Source organism: Amblyomma maculatum, chromosome 11 (assembly GCF_055883805.1).
Source record: "Amblyomma maculatum isolate TAMU_Amacu chromosome 11, ASM5588380v1, whole genome shotgun sequence".
NCBI classification, from domain to species: Eukaryota; Metazoa; Arthropoda; class Arachnida; order Ixodida; family Ixodidae; genus Amblyomma; species Amblyomma maculatum.
Window position 1 is genome coordinate 41,643,493 of NC_139354.1, and position 17,844 is coordinate 41,661,336.

At 48.4% G+C, this 17,844-nt stretch overlaps 1 protein-coding gene across 1 annotated transcript; it reads right to left on the reverse strand.

Annotated features, from left to right (window-relative positions):
- Positions 1-1,511: 1,511 nt before the first annotated feature.
- Positions 1,512-17,017, reverse strand: LOC146173629 (uncharacterized). The gene is made up of 2 exons (XM_084584565.1): positions 16,498-17,017; positions 1,512-8,823 (listed from the first exon to the last, which is right to left on the reverse strand). Exon 2 carries the CDS (start codon positions 8,263-8,265, stop codon positions 4,747-4,749), a length of 3,519 nt encoding a protein of 1,172 aa, XP_084440691.1. The 5' UTR covers positions 8,266-8,823; positions 16,498-17,017; the 3' UTR covers positions 1,512-4,746.
- Between the last annotated feature and the right edge of the window lie 827 nt (positions 17,018-17,844).

The following is a 17,844-nucleotide window of genomic DNA, read 5'->3' on the forward strand; positions in this document are numbered from 1 at the left end:
CAAATACCGACCAAGAACTAAACGGAATTAAACCGTGCCTTCGCACTTCGAACTCGGTTAAACCTTAGTTGAAACCCTCATATTTTTATCCACTACGGATTATGTGCAATGACTGAGAACAGTTGCAGTCCCTTAGTTATAACTGCCAAACGACTCACTGCATTTTTGGCTACGCCGGATTACACCGCATTGACTCGGCAATTTTAGATTCGATTTTTATTACTGGATGTCTTTTATTTTAAATGTTTACTTGTAATTATCGACGGCTTACCAACTACGCATTCCGCCTTAAACACCCCGAACCAATTTCACATTCCGTTTATTATACCTAGCATTGTCGGTGAACTACAGGCATCCACTTTTCCTGCCACGTTCCGAACATTTAACACAACACCCGAGCCGAAAGTGGGGTATGCTGAATGGGGAAGCCTTTGTCCTACTTGTGGGCGCCGTTTAACCAATGATGTCATATATATATTTACTGGCAACGGCACGCCTGCGTGTTAACTCCCTTGTTTCAATAGAAAATAACCACGACTAACGACTGGCCAAGGTTTTACCTGTGTCCTAGGTCACAAGAGTAGTGACGAACCCGTGAACAAACACTAATGAATCTAAGTTTCAAAACAAAACAGTATAATACTATATGAAAAGGAGGGAATCGGATGAGTGTTGGTAATCATAATGCAAATTTCAGTTTCGAGAAGCCTAACGAATTACATTATTTAAAAAAAGAGTACAGCTTTGAAGGTACACGTTATTTTGGTGCCGAGGAAGTGATGCTTGCGAATTAAGAATTAAGAACTTAAAGAGACAAGACCGTGCTGAAGGCAGCCCTAGCCAAGCCCTAATCAGGAAGCGAAGCACCGACGATAATCTAGAATTAGATGGCTCACTCATTATGCGCGATGTTTTCTTATCTTGCGCAGCTTTCAGGACCAAGCGCCTGGTAGCCAGCAGAAATGAAAACACAAGAAGGAAAAGTGAAAAATTTTTATTTCAAACTTTCATTTTCGCGTGGCTCATCGCGAAAAAGTTACAAACAAACGTGATACAACAGTCGACCGCAGTGAAACAAACGATATGAAGCACTACCTTTAGTCTCACAATCAATGGCTAAGGCACATGGTGGCTTATGAAAGAATACCCCATCGACACATTCATAACAGCATCGAACACGTAATCACACCACTTCACAATACTATGCAAAACAAAACGTGACAACACTTGTGGCAGTAATTGCCTTAAAATACGTGTAGAAACGTTTGACCCTACGCACGATATGCAATTGATGACAACATTCTGCTAGAAGCAAAAAGTCCCAACGGTACACGAAAGCCGTCTGATTACATTGCCGCATTGCATAGTTATTCGGAAGTTATCAAATACATTCACTTGAATTTCAATGCAGTTTCAGGCCCGTATCTGTCGACGTGACGTCATTCTGTTCGCGCAGCTCGTATAACTGCTAGGTGAACCACTTTCGGAAGATTCAACTCAACTCTGTCGCATTGTTTGTTTGTTTTTTTTTTTTTTTCATTCTCTGGTTGAGCAATGCCTTGTTTTTTCCGGAATTCGGCATGATACTAATTATGGCGTCATTTTACCCCGTTACGAATCCCACTGGAAAACAAAGGCATGAAATCAAAACATGACCTTTACATTATACTCCACTAAACGGTGCTGGAAGACATTTTCGGCTGCATGTGAAGACTTCTTTTACGTCTTCATTTAGGCTCACAATCTCTGAAGAGTGACAACGATAAAATATTTTATAGTGCCAAGTCGCGTCACAGCCATTCAGTATCCTCAATAGCGTCTGAATGCAAGATGTTTCACCAGCCTTTTTGGTACACTCGTTGTAGCGCCACTGCAGTTTGCGGCACTACCTGCAGTGGCACAAGCCAATGCCGGATGCACAGGGTGACTTATGAAAGAATACCCCATCAACACATTCATAACAGCAGCAGATAGGTGATTACACCACTTCACAATACTCTGCAAAAAAAAAAAAAAAAATGTGACAACAGGTGTGGCAGTCAATGTCTTAAAATACATGTAAAAATGTTAATCTTGAGCACGATATGCATTTGTGCAATATTATACTGAAAGAAAAAAAGTCTACGGCATACTAACGCCATCTGGATTTTATTCGCCGCATTTTGTGGTGACTCGAACGTTGAAAGATATAGGGCGCGGAGATGCAGTCTGGGATGTCGTTCAGTTCCCACAGCTCATGTATACGCAAGTATAGCAGTTTCTGAAGATTCCTTACTACTCAGTCTCATTTTTGGTTAGCTTTTTTTACTCGTCGGTTTCAGCAGTGCCTTCCCTATGTCAGAGCTGGGCTTGATATGGAGTATGGCGTCCTTTACCAGATACGTAATCCCACTTGAAAACAAAAGCGCGAAATCCGAACACAATTGCTACGGTTTACTACACGAAATGGCGCTAGTATCCGAAGACGTTTTTTTTTTTTTGTTTTTTTTTCAGTTGCATGTGAAAACTTTCTGGCACCTCATTTAGATTTGTCACAATGACAAAACAGTTCAACGTCACAATAGGATTTGAATGCAAAAACGTTTCCCCGGAAGTTTTGGCGTCTTCGTCGTGGTACAATACATTCCCACTGATACTTCATGCACAGAGCTAACGCAGATACAAAATTACTCTGGGATGTAGAGTTGTACGTGGAAAGAACGAGCATTTGTGCGCGGCACGATCTCCAATTCACCAAAAAAGCGCACTGGGAACAGATTCGACGTTTTCGCTACGTTCCGACATGGTCGAATTTCACAACTCCTAAGGGGAACGTTGTTAGAAGCGAACCACCTTGTGCAGGAAAAGAATCGATGTAAAAAGAAAGCGAGAATGTCGATGCAACAAACAAGCAATGCCTCAATGAAAACACACGGTTAAAACATCATCACTTCAGCCAGCAGATAAAAACGCAATACAAATGCACTTCAACCTGCGAGTGCAGAAATTACAAATGTTTGATATAAAGGGCGTTTACAAAACTCGGTGTATTATATTATACAAAGGCTACACGGAAGGTGAAGCACATCTGCACTCGTCTCGAAAGCAAGACACGCTTGAGCAAATATGAATTACCGTCGTTGTTTAAAAAAAAAAACAAAAAAACAAAAAAAAAAACATTAGAATGCAAGAATGACTAGAAAGTTCAAACGGCACCATTTCCAATTCACCAAAACTGTGCACTGGGAACAGACTCGACGCTTTAGCTACGTTCCAACATGGTCGAATTTCGCAACTCCTAAGAGGAAGGTTGTTAGAAGCGAACCACCTTGGGCAGGAACAGAATCGATGTAAAAAGAAAGCGAGAATGTCGATGCAGCAAGTAAGCAATGCCTCAATGAAAAACATACGGTTAAAACATCATCACTTCAGACAGCAGACAAAAACGAAATACAAATGCACTTCAACCTGCGAGTGCAGAAATTACAAATGTTTGATATAAAGGGCGTTTACAAAACTCGGTGTATTATATTATACAAAGGCTACACGGAAGGTGAAGCACATCTGCACTCGTCTCGAAAGCAAGACATGCTTGAGCAAATATGAACTACCGTCGTTGTTTAAAAAAAAAACAAAAAAAAAACATTAGAATGCAAGAATGACTAGAAAGTTCTAACGGCACCATTTCCAATTCACCAAAACTGTGCACTGGGAACAGACTCGACGCTTTAGCTACGTTCCAACATGGTCGAATTTCGCAACTCCTAAGAGGAAGGTTGTTAGAAGCGAACCACCTTGGGCAGGAACAGAATCGATGTAAAAAGAAAGCGAGAATGTCGATGCAGCAAGTAAGCAATGCCTCAATGAAAAACATACGGTTAAAACATCATCACTTCAGACAGCAGACAAAAACGAAATACAAATGCACTTCAACCTGCGAGTGCAGAAATTACAAATGTTTGATATAAAGGGCGTTTACAAAACTCGATGTATTATATTATACAAAGGCTACAAGAAAGTGAAGCACAACTGCACTCGTCTCGAAAGCAAGACACGCTTGAGCAAAGGCGAACTCCCGTCGTAGTTATTTTTAAAAAAAATTGAGAATGCAAGAATGCAAGAATGACTAGAAAGTTAAAACGCTGGGAGATTTCTGGTCGAATTAAGGGCGATATTTCTTTTTTCGTCGTTGACTGTTATATAAATTCGACGTCATTAAAGATCTTTATCATAACCCATACGTACTAGCACAGTCGTGCAACGGATTACCGAACGCCGGCTAAGCAAGCGCAGTGATTCCGTCTGCCCCGCCTCTGAGACTGTGCGTACACAAGACAAAAAAAAAACAAAAAAAAAACGTGTTGTTAGCACCAAAAGAGGCAGACGAAGGTAACAAGCAATAAGAACATGTATTAAAAAAAAAATAACTCTCCAGGACACAAAGGGAACCTGGCAAACTAGGGGGCATGCTTTAAAAGAATAAATCTCATTAAGTATCTGAGGAGGACCACCAAGGGGGACCTGGCAAACTACAAGGGTATGCCTTCAAAAAAAAATAAAAAAAAAACCTGGGCATCTAGGGAATCTGGTAAACTATGGAAGCATGCCGTCAACGAAAACATTTAATCTGGTATCAAAGGAAGCCCATAAATGGGGACTTGGGAAACTATGGGGGCATGCCTTAAAGGAAAAAGCTTCTATCAGACATCAGAGGAGAGCCTTCCAAAGTATGGGGGCATATCTTAAAGTTTAAAAAAAAACATGTCATCAAGCATCAGAGGGGGACCTTGCTCGCGATTGTTCGCGGCCCAACAGCTTTTTTGCGCGATTCGGTCTCATGGCTGAGTGCCGGCGACGCTGGGAGGCGGCTCGGGAAGAACTTCCCACACCTTCCTCGCATCGGCGCAGCGCGCTCGGTGATGCAGACGGCGACGGAGAATCAGGCGGCAACGGAGGTGGATTAGGCGGAGGGGACGACGGAAGTGGGGGACGGACTTCCGTCCAAGACGGTGCCTGCAACAGCGGCCAACGGGGCGGCGAAGACTGGGGCAGCGACCGCTGCACCCCAGCTGGCCTGGGTGGAGAAGATGGCGGCAGTGGCGGTCGAGAGGGTGGCGGGGACGATGGCAGTGGCGGCCTTACTTCCGTCCATTGCGGTGGCGGCGACGCCGGCGGTGGTGGACGACTGGGGGGCGGTGACCGTGGCAGTGGAGGGGCCAGCGAATAGCTCGGTGTCGATGCGGAAGGTTCCGGGAACCGGGGCTGCGAGTCGTGTGGCCCGCTGTGCGCTGGTCTGGACGCATTGTGGTCAAAATAGCAAGAATACTCTGAGGTCGGCTGACGCATATACGGCACTGACGGAGGCGCCATCACTGAATACGGGGGAGGGTAGTAGGTTCCCGAGTAGAGAGGCAGCATCGGCGTGGGCGGTGGCGAGGGAAACATCGGCATCAGAGGTTGAATCGCTGCATGCGGAATGGCAGGAGGCTGCAGGGGCCACGGTGGTGGAAGTTCCTGCGCGTTCGCCTGTACAAATGGTGGCGGACGTGCTGGCTGCGAAGATAGCGGCGGACATGGTGGCTGTGGAGTTGGCACCAAGGGAGGCGCATCTTGCTGCTGATATCGCGGCACCCCCAAGTACGAGCGTCTACATGGCGGCGTCTGAGCTGGGCATTGGCCGGGCCTCTTTAGCAGTGTTATCGGCTGATTATACGAGCGCTCCGGCACCGCCTGCGAGGATGGCGCGCATTTTCGTTGGTGGCAGCACGGCTGTTTCGGACATCGGCACTGATGCACGTATCCCTTAGCCTGTGCATGTGCTAACTGTTGTGCCTGTGGAGGTTCTTTAAGCGCCGTTGATGATGATGCTACCTGCGCCTTACCGCCACAGTGAGGCTTTCCTCGACGGAAGCGTGGCGCTAATGGCCCCGAGGATTCTCGCCACTGCCTCTGTGCCCGCGCAGGTTGGTCTATCTCTTGCGTTGCCAGCGGCTGAGACGTGCGATCCTGCGTTGGCGGTGGCTGAGACGTACGGTAAGCGGACGTGTTGTCTTCCGGCCAAACGTACGCCGATTCCCAGGAAGTGGAAGCAGAGCTCTCATTCTGCGGCTGAGTCGTGTGGAATGCGTAACTGTCCCCTTCTGGTAGCGGTTCACGTTTGGGTGGCGAAGCCCACATTTCAGGCTGGTCTGCTTGATATTCGAACGCAGTTCCCGAAGTGTAGCCCGAAAACGTTGATGGCCACACTTCTCCAGACTGTGAAAAATGGCCACTGTCTTGCAACGGGCCCTTTGAAAGTACCGCCTGCTGCTCTTCATTTGGTGGGCAGATGAATCCAGGCTCCCAAGGATATGATGGCGGCACTTTTACTTCTGGTGGTAAGTCCTTCTGCATCTGCGTCAAAAAAGAATTATTCCACCATTGTGACAGAGACGGCAAAGCATCCGCTTGCTGTCGCCCTTGTTCGAGCGTAAATCCGGAACGCGATGCGTAGGACGGTGGCGGAATCTGCGCTGCTAGTGACGGCTGCGACTGCTGACACGCTGTAGCCTCGGTTGAGGGCGGAAAAGAGCTCGACGTCGGTATATGTTGAGGCGGTAGCGGAGCCTGCACCGACTGACCTTTTCCCGTCAGTGAAGAACACTGCGCCGGAGGTGACCGCGCTGAGAAAGGGAATGACTGAACAGGGGCCAACGCCGAAAGAGACGAGGGTGTAGGTGCCAGCGGGTTCGGCAGCTTCACTTCTGTTTGAGGCTGGCCTAGTGCCACCACTGGTGGAGGGAGCAATGAGTACGGCGCAATCTGCATCTGTGGCCACGGCACTGGCATGGGAATGCAGTATGCAGTTGCCGGGTAATGTACCAGCGCCTGAGAAAGGGTCGTCTGGAAATCACCATTCGACTCCGGGGAAGACGACCCTATTGAGAACTCGTCGGGCGTGAGTGTTCCCTTAGAGATTGTAGGAGACCGCCGCTCCCGTGGCGATGAGTGTGGCGAATACTCAACAGCTCGTCTTAGTCCCTCCGCGTTCGTCTTTGGCGATGGTTTCGGGGAGAAGGCGCCCGGCACTGTTGTTGCGTCGGAGACTGGAGGAACTGGAGATGAGTCGACCGAGCACTGCAGCCTTTGCGGCCTCGGTACAACTACTGGCACGGAAGCATCCATTCCTTCCTTCTTCACGCCCCCGATCGCAGCGGCACCGTTTTCCGCATACCGCTCTTTTCCGGCGCCAGATTCCCGACTTGTGGTTTCCCAGCCGGCCCATCTGAAACCAGAACCGGGAGCAACCGGTTCGAACGCGGACGTATTGGCCCTCAAACCTGGGGGAAGAAGACGAGGGTCGTGAAGCCTTTCACCAGCGACGGGGTCGAGCGGTATCACCCGTTCTGGCGGCGAATTGGTTCGGCCACAACTTTCCGCAGAGTCCGCCACCGTGTCCTGAATGGAGTGAAGCTGCCACACTTCAGACGCTTGCCGGCTCACGCTCCGTTCCTTGCTACTGAGAGCTCCAATTTCGGTGCAATTTGTGTAGAAGCAAGCCTCAGAAACAACTGCACTGCCACAAGCAGCATTCCTATAGTCAGGGACATATTCAGTTGGCTGCAACTCTTCAACAACGACGTCGTTATCCGCACTGGAATTTTTGTGGCAGTCTCGGAAAAGGCGCAAAATAAGTGAGAGCAAACTTCCACTGCCCGGCTCGCGGGCCATCTGTTCCGCTGGAGGGATGTCTTGTGAGCAGCCACTAGCGTCGTACGCGTCGGCCTGGGCGTCAGAATGCTGGTTCAAACCTTCGGAGCTTGAATCTTCACCAGGCGAAGCTGTAGATCGCCACGCAGGCGGTGTCGCGGCCGGCCCATCCGAGAACGTCGGCGAGAGGAACGGTATTACAGGCTCCGAACGTGACAGACGCTCGCAGCGCTCGTTCAGATCGTTATCGATTCCAGAAGAAACGAAAGCTTCTGATCTAGTCCTATGCGAATCGGCCTGCACAAGACCATCCTCTCGGTGGCCTTCAAGCGCTCCGCGGTGAAGACTTCGCCGAAGACGCGAGGAGCCGAAAGGTCTGAACGAAACTGGCATCAAGTCGCACACACGACTACTAAGACTACGTATGTGTCGCTCGAGAAAATTACGATGCAACCTTGGATCTTGCATGTCTGGTCTCTGCGCGACCAACGGTATCATCAAATCGGGACTCAAACGATCTGAAGCCGTGGCCATTTCCTCGTCAGGGGTTGGACGCCGATTCACACCCGGTTCGCCGTTACACTCGGGGTTAGTCATATCCCAAACTAGACAGACAGCTCTCTACGCCGTTTGTAGACCGGCCAAACCGTGAATGCCAATCTTCGGAACGGACTAACGCCGACAGGTTCTCTGCCGCTGTTCTCACTGGGTGTTTTTGCTACTCCAATCGAAGCGACCTTGCCACTGCAGTCACTCTAGTTGACGATCCTGGACTTGAGCAATGAAGTAGCAAGGAGACTTTCTGTGGGCACCTTGTCGAACTCTCAGCACGGATAGCATATCCTTCAGCAAGGTAGTCAAGTGCCAGATGTCACTGAACTCAGCGTCCATAATTTGGGCCACCAGTAAAATTAAATGTCACACCAGTTGCGTCTTCGTCTGCACAGTGCATAACAATGGTGTCGCTACAAAGCCACTCGTCGCGCTTACAGCTGAAGGGAGGAATGATTTCGATGGATTACTCCGCCGCCGACTTGTACATTCACCGCACCTGGGTTGGCGAGGCGTTGGAAAGAAGCCCACCTAACCCTAACGACAGCCCTGTATCGGGCGAAGCCGGGCTGCTTAGACACCAGCTCCTTCTTCTACTGGTGCCTGCGAACACAGAAAAGAAAAGAAACGAACACTAAAACAAATGTATCAGAATCATGTCATTACAGTAGCTAGTCGCTAAAGGCAAGATAATACATGTGAAGCGGCCAAGCAATTGAAGCTGCAAATTGACGGGTATGAAAAATAACACGATTAACAGTTATCGTTTATGTATACTTTACTATTCCACAAACAGAAGGTGTTTTTAGGCCCAAAATAATAATCAATTCCATTGCTACTCATACATTTCGAGCGCAATAAAAGCACGAAAGTAATTGAAGCTAAGACCAGGGCCCAATCCATAAACTGCAGCCGCCCCTACGGCTCGTACAGCGAATTCCCGGAACCTCCAAAAACGCAGCATCCACGAGACGGCATGTGGCATCTCCCTTCACGATTATTACCGACGTGCCGTTCTTCCATCATGTTGACGCAGTGGCCACCATCATTTCTTTCATTGAAATAAAAACAAGGAACGCCACTATCAGGCTGGTATTTAAAAAATTCCTATGCAAAATCTACTAACCCATTCAAGCTGAAATAACGTTCACAAAGTAGCAAAATATAGTCTACGTTATCTTATTAAGTGATTCAACATCGGTACTTGCCTAGATTTCTCGAAATCAAGAAAAAACTGCTCTCGGTGGAGCGCACAATTTTCGCAGAAGAGAGTCGAAAAGCTATTTTAACACGATGCGTCATCTGTCGAGCAGTGAGACAAGCTCCATCCCGGCCGTTGGCGCGCTTGCCTCGCCGCCCGACCCCGCCGGGGTGGCGCAGTGGTTACGGCGCTCGACTACTGTTCCCAAGGACGCGGGATCGAATCCCGGCCTCGGCGGCCGCCTTTTGATGCCGCCGAAAAGCAAGGCGCCAGTATTCCGTGTGTTGTCAGTGCACGTTAAAGAACCCCAGGTGGTCGAAATTTCCGGAGTCCTCCACTACGGCGTCTCTCATAGCCTGAGTCGCTTCGGGACGTTAAACCCCACAAACCAAACCAATTGGGAGTGAAGAAACCAACTGGGCTTCCCAATTGGGAGTGAAGAAATCAGTTGGGTTGGACAGTACCCATTGGACAAACCATTTGGGATTGGCAGAACCAATTCAATCTGACTGGTCTTCCCAATTGGACCCATTGATTTTTTTTTGACTGGGGACCACCACACCGCCACCATGGCATTCTTACGTGGGCAGAGGCCACTTATCGGTAGATTTTTCGCAGTGATCGCACTATGGGAAAGTTCGGTTAAAATTCGGAAGTGTTCCTTTAAAACTAAGATGCTCGTACATTGCCAAGCAGTGAGAATGTGCCGGAGGCGACGTTTGCGAATACTGAGACCGAGACGGAGGCGCGGCAAGCAGAGATTCCGATCAGGCGCGCACTGAGAAAACGCGAGCCTGAAACTCCGAAGGCAGAAGATAAAGGAGATACATTGGGGCGGCTATACTAAAAAATAGCTCCCTGCAAAAAAAAAAAAAAAAGAAAGCTGACAAGAACAAAAGAAAATACGTTGCCACTTGCATAGCACCAATCTCTGGTGTCGGGCTATAACATCCCGAAAACGGGTGGCGGCTGCACTTCGAGAACCCATTCGAGATCCTAGCTTCCTAGGCAGTGAAATAATAGCGTACAATTCATAAGTAGTTACATATTTAAAAAATAAATATATATAAACACGTACAACTCAAACATGAAATGACGAATCTGTTAAAGAACGTCACACAAACCATTTTATTTTCCTATCGTTCGACGACCTCGCAATGCGTCACATGACACGTGCATGGCAGCCGTATGCGATGAGACACCAGCAGATTCAATTTGGGTGATCGAGACTTCAGAGTGATAAGCCGACGCTTATGGTGGGAAGGCCGCCTTGGGCAGCAAATTAGTGGTGACTTGTATCTGAACTTAGCATAAAAATGATTCCATAAGCAGATTTCCCCTTTTGTGTTATCTTGTTTTTTATTTCCAGCGCTGTGTGGAATAGCTGGGTAGGAGTATTAATTCACAAGCTCTATTTGGTGTTCTATGATTTGGGCCCGCACAACTACGGTGTAGAAAAAAAAATGCGTTTCATCGCTTTATCTACCACCACTGATGCGAATACCTGGGACAGTCAAGAAAGGTGGGGAAGCTAAAACATCACTGTCGAGAGAAAACATTACTTATGAGTAGCCTGGTCGTCGAGTTGCGCGGTGACGGGGGAAGTCGGGAGAAGAACAAGGTCAAGCGAAACGAAGGAACCACGCGACTAAGCCCTCAGCAAAAAACAAAATAAATAAATAAATAAAATAAAATCAGAGGTGGGAATGGCAGTAATTGGGCAATCGGCGAACTGCAGCGTGAGAAACCGAAAGAAAGGAAAACAGGGAGGCGGCGGGAAGAGGCTAGCTTAAAGGAGCAACACAGGAAGTAACAAAAATAAATAAATAAATAAAAAACGAACAAGAAAAGTGTAATGGCGTCTTAATTTCAATGCCACTCGTTTGGACGAGACTGCTTGCAAAACACAGGGCCTCTGAAACTGTCCCTACAGTCGTTTTTCTTTTTTTCCCTGAACCCGTTTAAACCAGTTCTGGCGGCGTGGAACCGGTTTGAACCGTAACGAAATGTGTCTCCGGAACAGAAACCGAACACGAACCCAACCAGAAAAAATTCCGGTTCGACACCCTGGTAAGTAGGCCATCTGAACGGAAAGGGCTCGCGAAGGTCGCGGGGGCATTGAATTTAGTCATCACATGACAGCGCTTGAAGCATCCCAAATGCGCGCGGCTTAAGAGGCTAACAAAACGAGAGTTACGTTGAACTAAGCCTTGGTTTGCATACAATATCCTTCGAGGTGCGTTACAATAATAAGGAGTCTCAGCGGTAACGCCGATGCTTTAAATCGAACCCGTAACTTGAGAATAAGCCTCAAAGTGGTTACTTGATGGTGCTTTCCTTGTTAAAAGGAGCAGGATTTTTGACTTACTTCCCTTGTCTAATGTTTCAAAATCATAACGTGTTTTCAAGTGAAATTTGCACATTTATGCACGCGTTCCAAGCGCTTCCTTAAGAGATGCAGTAAGAGTAGATGGCTGTAAAGGGAAAGAGCCTGGCGTATGCTGGCTGACTGAACGGTTGAGCTTTCGACGCAGTTTTAACGCTTGCAAGGAACGAATAAAAAAACTTCCGAAGTAACTTGCCGGTGTCAAATTTTCCGCACCTGACCGTGCGGAGTAAGCCTTCTCGGTGCGCTAGGCCCGACAAAAGCCGAGACTACGTTAGGAGCCTCATCGCGACAAACCCTCCGCAGAGACTGGACAGCGCAGTCCCCTGCCAATATGAATCACTCCCCCCCCCCCCCCCCTTCCCACCCCCCCACGCGGGACAGTCTCCAACGTTTCGCCCACGTGGCACAGGATAGTCGACGCGGCTGCAACTTGCACAAGAACACATCAGTCCGAGCAACGAACAATTTGAACCAAAAAAAAAAAAACAATCAGAGCCATTTCAGCGCCGCGCGAGCGCCGCCGCCTCCCGCGCGCTTCTCCAGGCGCGTCCCCTTTGCCACGTGTCTTCGTGTTTGTGCAATCTCTTATGAGTAGCGCTCGAGGGAGAGAGTAGTCGGCCCGTGGCTACTGCGAGGAGGTTTACGGCGCCGGCGAGTCTGCCTTGACTTTGCAAAGCCACAATATGCGCTCTTCGGAAACCTTACCCCCCTTTTCCAAAAAAAAGTTGCGGTCCAGACACCTGCTGGGTGAACGTGTCGCCTTTCTTTCTCGGGCTTGCTTCACTGGCCCTGTTTACAGCCGTTCTCGTTACTGGACGCCTCCGTCTTTTCACGGAAGCTGTGATGCTTTAGCACCCCCCCCCCTCCCCCCCCCCCCCCCCCCCCCCCCCCGCAGTAACTCTAGCCGCCACGCCAAAGCCACCGTTGGGAGTTCGCGTGCCTCTCGCAACAACGAGGAATAGAAGCGTACCGGCGACAGCATTTATCGGTGAAAGTCCTTTTGCGCGCTTCTGCTGTTGTATTGCATTAATGACGCATCGTTCAAACGAAGCTATTCCCCCTACCCCAGCTCCGGAATAACGCTTTGCAGAGTAGCGTAGTGCGCCGACCTGAGCCCGAATCGGGCAAGTTCCCGCACCCGCTCACGAAGTCCACTGCTTGCAGCGCGCTCGTAGACATCTACTGTATAAGTAAAGATGTGGCAAGGAAAGGCGCTAAAATCATAATAGCGCTTGGCAACTTGATTTCATAGGCAAAAACAAGTATGGTTCACGCACTCAGCTCCGATGTTCCGGAGGTAAACGAAAAAGGTTGCCAAAAAGCGTAATTAATTACTTCGCGCGTGCTCTAGATCTTTACGCAGATGGCTTTTACCGCCTGCAGTGTCTAAAGATTAAAACAACGCCGCAATCATAGGCAGAGATTTTTTTATTAACCTAACAGGCACGAAGCTGACACCTGTCTCTCCACCAGTGTGAGTCACGTTCTCCCTGACAAATGCAACATGCGGAGACATCCGCTAATTAATTCACGAATTCGTTTCGGCGTCGAGTTCGCGACCCCCACCTGGCTTCGAAATCAGCGAGAAGAAAGTGCGGGTAACATAACTGAGCTTGTCAAAGTACCTTGCGCCCAAGATTTTTTTTTTTTGTTTGTTTTTTAAGCATCACTAAGCACAACGGTAATCACTCACACATGCACCCTTTACCGACCGGGGCCGCACTAAAACGTGCTGACCGCAGTTCACAAATCACTCGCAACTGATTAACACCCAACGCAGATCTCCGAGGACAACCGATGTATCCACTCTTCGCTGAAATGGTACATATGCAAATGCGCAAAAACAAGTTTGGGTCGCTAGCGGTGAAGATAAGGCGAGAGAGGACAGTTTTTGTTTTTATTTTACGTGTCCTGATCTTTTTACGCGTCCTGATCTCAAGACTTTTGACGCCTTGAAATATTGGAACAGTTCGAAATGGGCCTGCTCAGCAATGCCACTCGATAAACTCGAAGTCTTACTGTCCCGAACTACGCAGCGTGGCGGCTCATGATTCTCAGAGGAACAGCAATGGCTTAAGTGCACAGCTGTCACCTTTCCCTCTATAGTTAAATATTCGCCTGTTCAAGAAATAACCTCCTACCAAATGTGATGTTACTTAACGCGTCACGCGTACCGTTACACGACTAACCCGGAGAGTACGACGCTGCAGTAGAGGTAAAATAAATATCCAATGGCATCAAAGGCACGAAATCTAAACGGGAAGGGGAGGACGCACTTCAAACGGTGATTTGGCAGACCCAGTTCTAGTAGGATACCGCGACGGATTATATGCGCCTCGTTAACACTTTGACAAACGAACATTCTGAAAAAAAAAAAAAAAAAAAAAAAAAAAAAAAAAAAACTCACCACCAATGTGGAATTTTTTTAACGCTATGCGTTTAGCGCAGTACCCGTACGGCAAAGACAGTCAAAAGGTTAAAGTGAGTTACAGGGCCATGGCGTATGCCCTTTACGTCTGCCCGCGCCTGTCGGTATCCGGGCGGACGGACTCTGAGCGAGTAAGTACTACTGACATCCAACACGGGGTGGGAACGGCCAAGAGCATTTTGGGCCTGGTGTCGCAACAGCGAAGAAAAAAGAAATCAATTTTAAGCAGCCTCCTCATGTTTTGCAGCAGGAGCTCGATAGTGAATAATAAAATAAAAATGCGAATATGGGGGCTTTTAAATGTCTTCCAGGTCTGCGGGTTCTTTTATGCGGCCACATTTACTTTTTTTTTTTTTTTTTTCGCTGGCAAGTGACCGCGCTCCTACATTGCGACGTTAACGCTCTAAAACGAGCTTCAATCGAAAGAAGTCGGTTAGCGAAGGCCAGGAGCAATAAGCAGGCCAACGGTCAAAGGGTAATTCCGAGAGGAGTGGGTACACTTCGCTTTGTTACGAGTTGATGCTGCCGCAGGATAGCGACCATGCCGACGGTCGGGGACTTCCGAGACACGCACTTTGCGAATTATTATTCAAGCGTTCTTGACAGACAGCCTCGGTTCGGACTTCTCTTTACCGCAACTTTATTCAAGCTCGTGTCGGGTGTCACGTTCGACAACCGCACAAGTTCAAGATCACATGAATGCATGTGGGTCCAACTTACACCTTTTACATACACGAACGAACCCGTTTTCTACGCAGCAGGTTCGAATTAATGTTATTCGACTATACAAACAAACTCAAAGCTCGAGTGTTCACGGCGCTCTAACAGTGAGCGCGACTGGGGTCCCTGAAATCAAGCTAGAGGCACTGAACAAGCACAAAATCTTTCTCGTGGTCGCACACTAACCTCATGGCCCACCCAGCAGGCTGCGCAAAAATCTACCCGATAAATGAAATATATCCGGCCCCCAAGCGTGGCGCAACTCGGGCCTCTTATAGCATTTTTTTTTTTTTTTTACGTTCATCTGACTTTCTATTTCGGGCAGTGCGGGCAGTACCGTCAAACCAGGTTTGCAAAACAAGCGCACACCATGGACTAACAGTAGGCGGCAAAGGATTAGAAAATGAAGCGCGACAAGATTGGATACCGCCCGTCATTTTTTTTTTTTTTTTCGCCCCACATCGAGAAGGAGCCATTCATGCCTGTGTCTATTGTTAGGCAGCAACTTCAGCCTCTCCGCATTCTTGGTTCTCCGTTGCTGGTCGATTAGTAATTTGGCGCGACTTCATCAAACACCATACACGTGCAGAAGCTTGTGACATGTTTAACGCAATGGTTTTAGCAGACAGCGCATCAGACAGTCGACGCGATTTTTGAATCAAAGCACGCACGCACGCACATGAACTTCAATAGGCACAGCTACTAGTCAGTTCACCGGTACGCACTTCACCAATCTCGAGAAGAAATGATCGCGCCTGAGGCGAGATTCGCACCGGAGGCGCATCGCATCCTTCAAGGCACCTCGCAGTAAATGCGACGATGAGAATCGCCGATAAATGAACAAGAGCAACATAAAAGAAAAACCTGCAGAGTTAACGTACTAAGAAAAAGGCATGTATTAGATCAACAAGCCACCACCGTACATTAGCTCACATGCGTAGTAGGTAACACCGGCACTGTGTCAAAATAGGTGTAACCACAATCAGGAGCCCCAACGGTCGCTACCATGCCCGCCGCTTAATGTAACAGACAAAGAAATAGGCTTTCCTAGCTGCCTCGATCGGCTATAATGTTTAGTAGAAGTTTAAAACAATGATGGATCATTTACACGCGGTCACAATTCATAGCCTAACTCAGTTATCTGCTAAGACATCATACATTAGAGCACATGCGTAGTAGCAAACACCGGCACTCCGTGTCAGATAGGTGTAACCATAATCAGGAGCCCCAACGGTCGCTACCATGCACGCCGCTTAATGTAACAGACCAATAAATAAGGCTTCCTCGATCGGCTATGACGCTTAATAAAAGTTTAAAACAGTGATGGATCATTTAAACACGGTCACAGTTCACAGCCTGGCAGTTATCAGCTAAGATAGATTAAGTGAACACGCAATAAAACGTTTTTGATAAACGCGGCACACGCCGCATTTTCAAACCCCGTCAAGAACAAAGGAATGGCGGGCCGTTAGTCGACTTCGCGGTTCTTTTGCTTTGCATCCCAACGTAATGAATATACAGCATCGAGATATCACTCACTCTTTTCTCGCCTCTTCGGTGCCGCTAATGACGAGCACAAACCACAATCACATCACCGGTTCACTGTAAACTACAAAGTTCACAAAAGTTAGCACGCGCTGACCATTCGCACCACACCGCGCATCCGTCCTGTCCCGACTGGGACTGAAGGCGCGCAACTATAGTGTTGCGCAACGGCTTACTCACAGCTCGGTCAGTAGCGCCATCATCTGGCATAGAAGTGAGGTCCTAAATTAGTTCAAAAGTTTTCCATTTTATTGCAGTAGAAATGGCGCTCATGTCGCAAGCGCTGTTGTTTGTTGCTTCCTATCCGCCGTACTAGCTTTGCTTGAAATTCTGCACTTTTTTTTTGTCTACTAGCATAACAGGTGGCGTAAAAGCGCGACTTTCGCCGGAAAACGTGAGTTATGCATTGATCTTCAATCAGTGTGAAATGAATTGCCTCAATTGAAGGCTATTCATGCTTTTCACGCCATCCACAAGATTATAAAACGGTTACGACTGAGCGAGCGGCCCTAAGTGTAGGGCAAACGCAGGCATTTCGAGCGTGTCTTACAACCGTTGCCGGATCAGTTCGCACAACATATTGCGAAAGAGTAACAGTAGCGCCGTTGCAGCTATCGCCAATGCAGAAGTTCGCTTCTTCAGATGCCTCGCTGCGCTGTGCTTATCAGCACACAGTCCGGTCGGCCCGGTATCGTGAAGCGTCTGCGGACAGTGCGTGACGCCAGTGACGCTGCTAGTTATTGCGCGAGCGTTGGGAACCGATGATGACGCAGCTCGCGTGAGCGCTTAGCTTTGGATGCAAGAGTTTATTGAGGGGTTTTAGATGCACGGTGTCTGGGCCAGTACGCGGCGCGCAAAAGCCGATCCGCCAAGCAAAGCTGCTGTCGGCGGCATCCTGTCGCCGTTATTAAGTCACAACTTTTGCCTTGTGCTCTTGCAATGTCGCGGAAGAAACTCGATAAACATTGTTCCTGTTATAGCTAGCGTTTACCCTACGAATGCGTAAAAGTGGCTTCTAGGTTTATTATACTAAATAAATAAAATTGGTTTACTGGAAAGGGAAGGCGCAGTACCTGTCGCGCTTTTTTTTCTCTGGGCATCTGAACCAGACCGTAAGGGGAGGGAGGGAGGCATGGTTTGACATGTTTTTGCTTGGTGGTTTGGCAGTGAGAGGCTGGCCCCGCCGGGGCGATGCAGTGGTAAGACGCCCGACTACTGTGCCGGAGTACCCGGGTTCGAGAGGTTTCGATGGAGGCGAAACGAAGAGGCGTCCGTGTGCTGTGCGATGTCAGCGCACGTGAAAGATCCCCAGGGGGTCGAAATTACTCCGTAGCCCTCCAC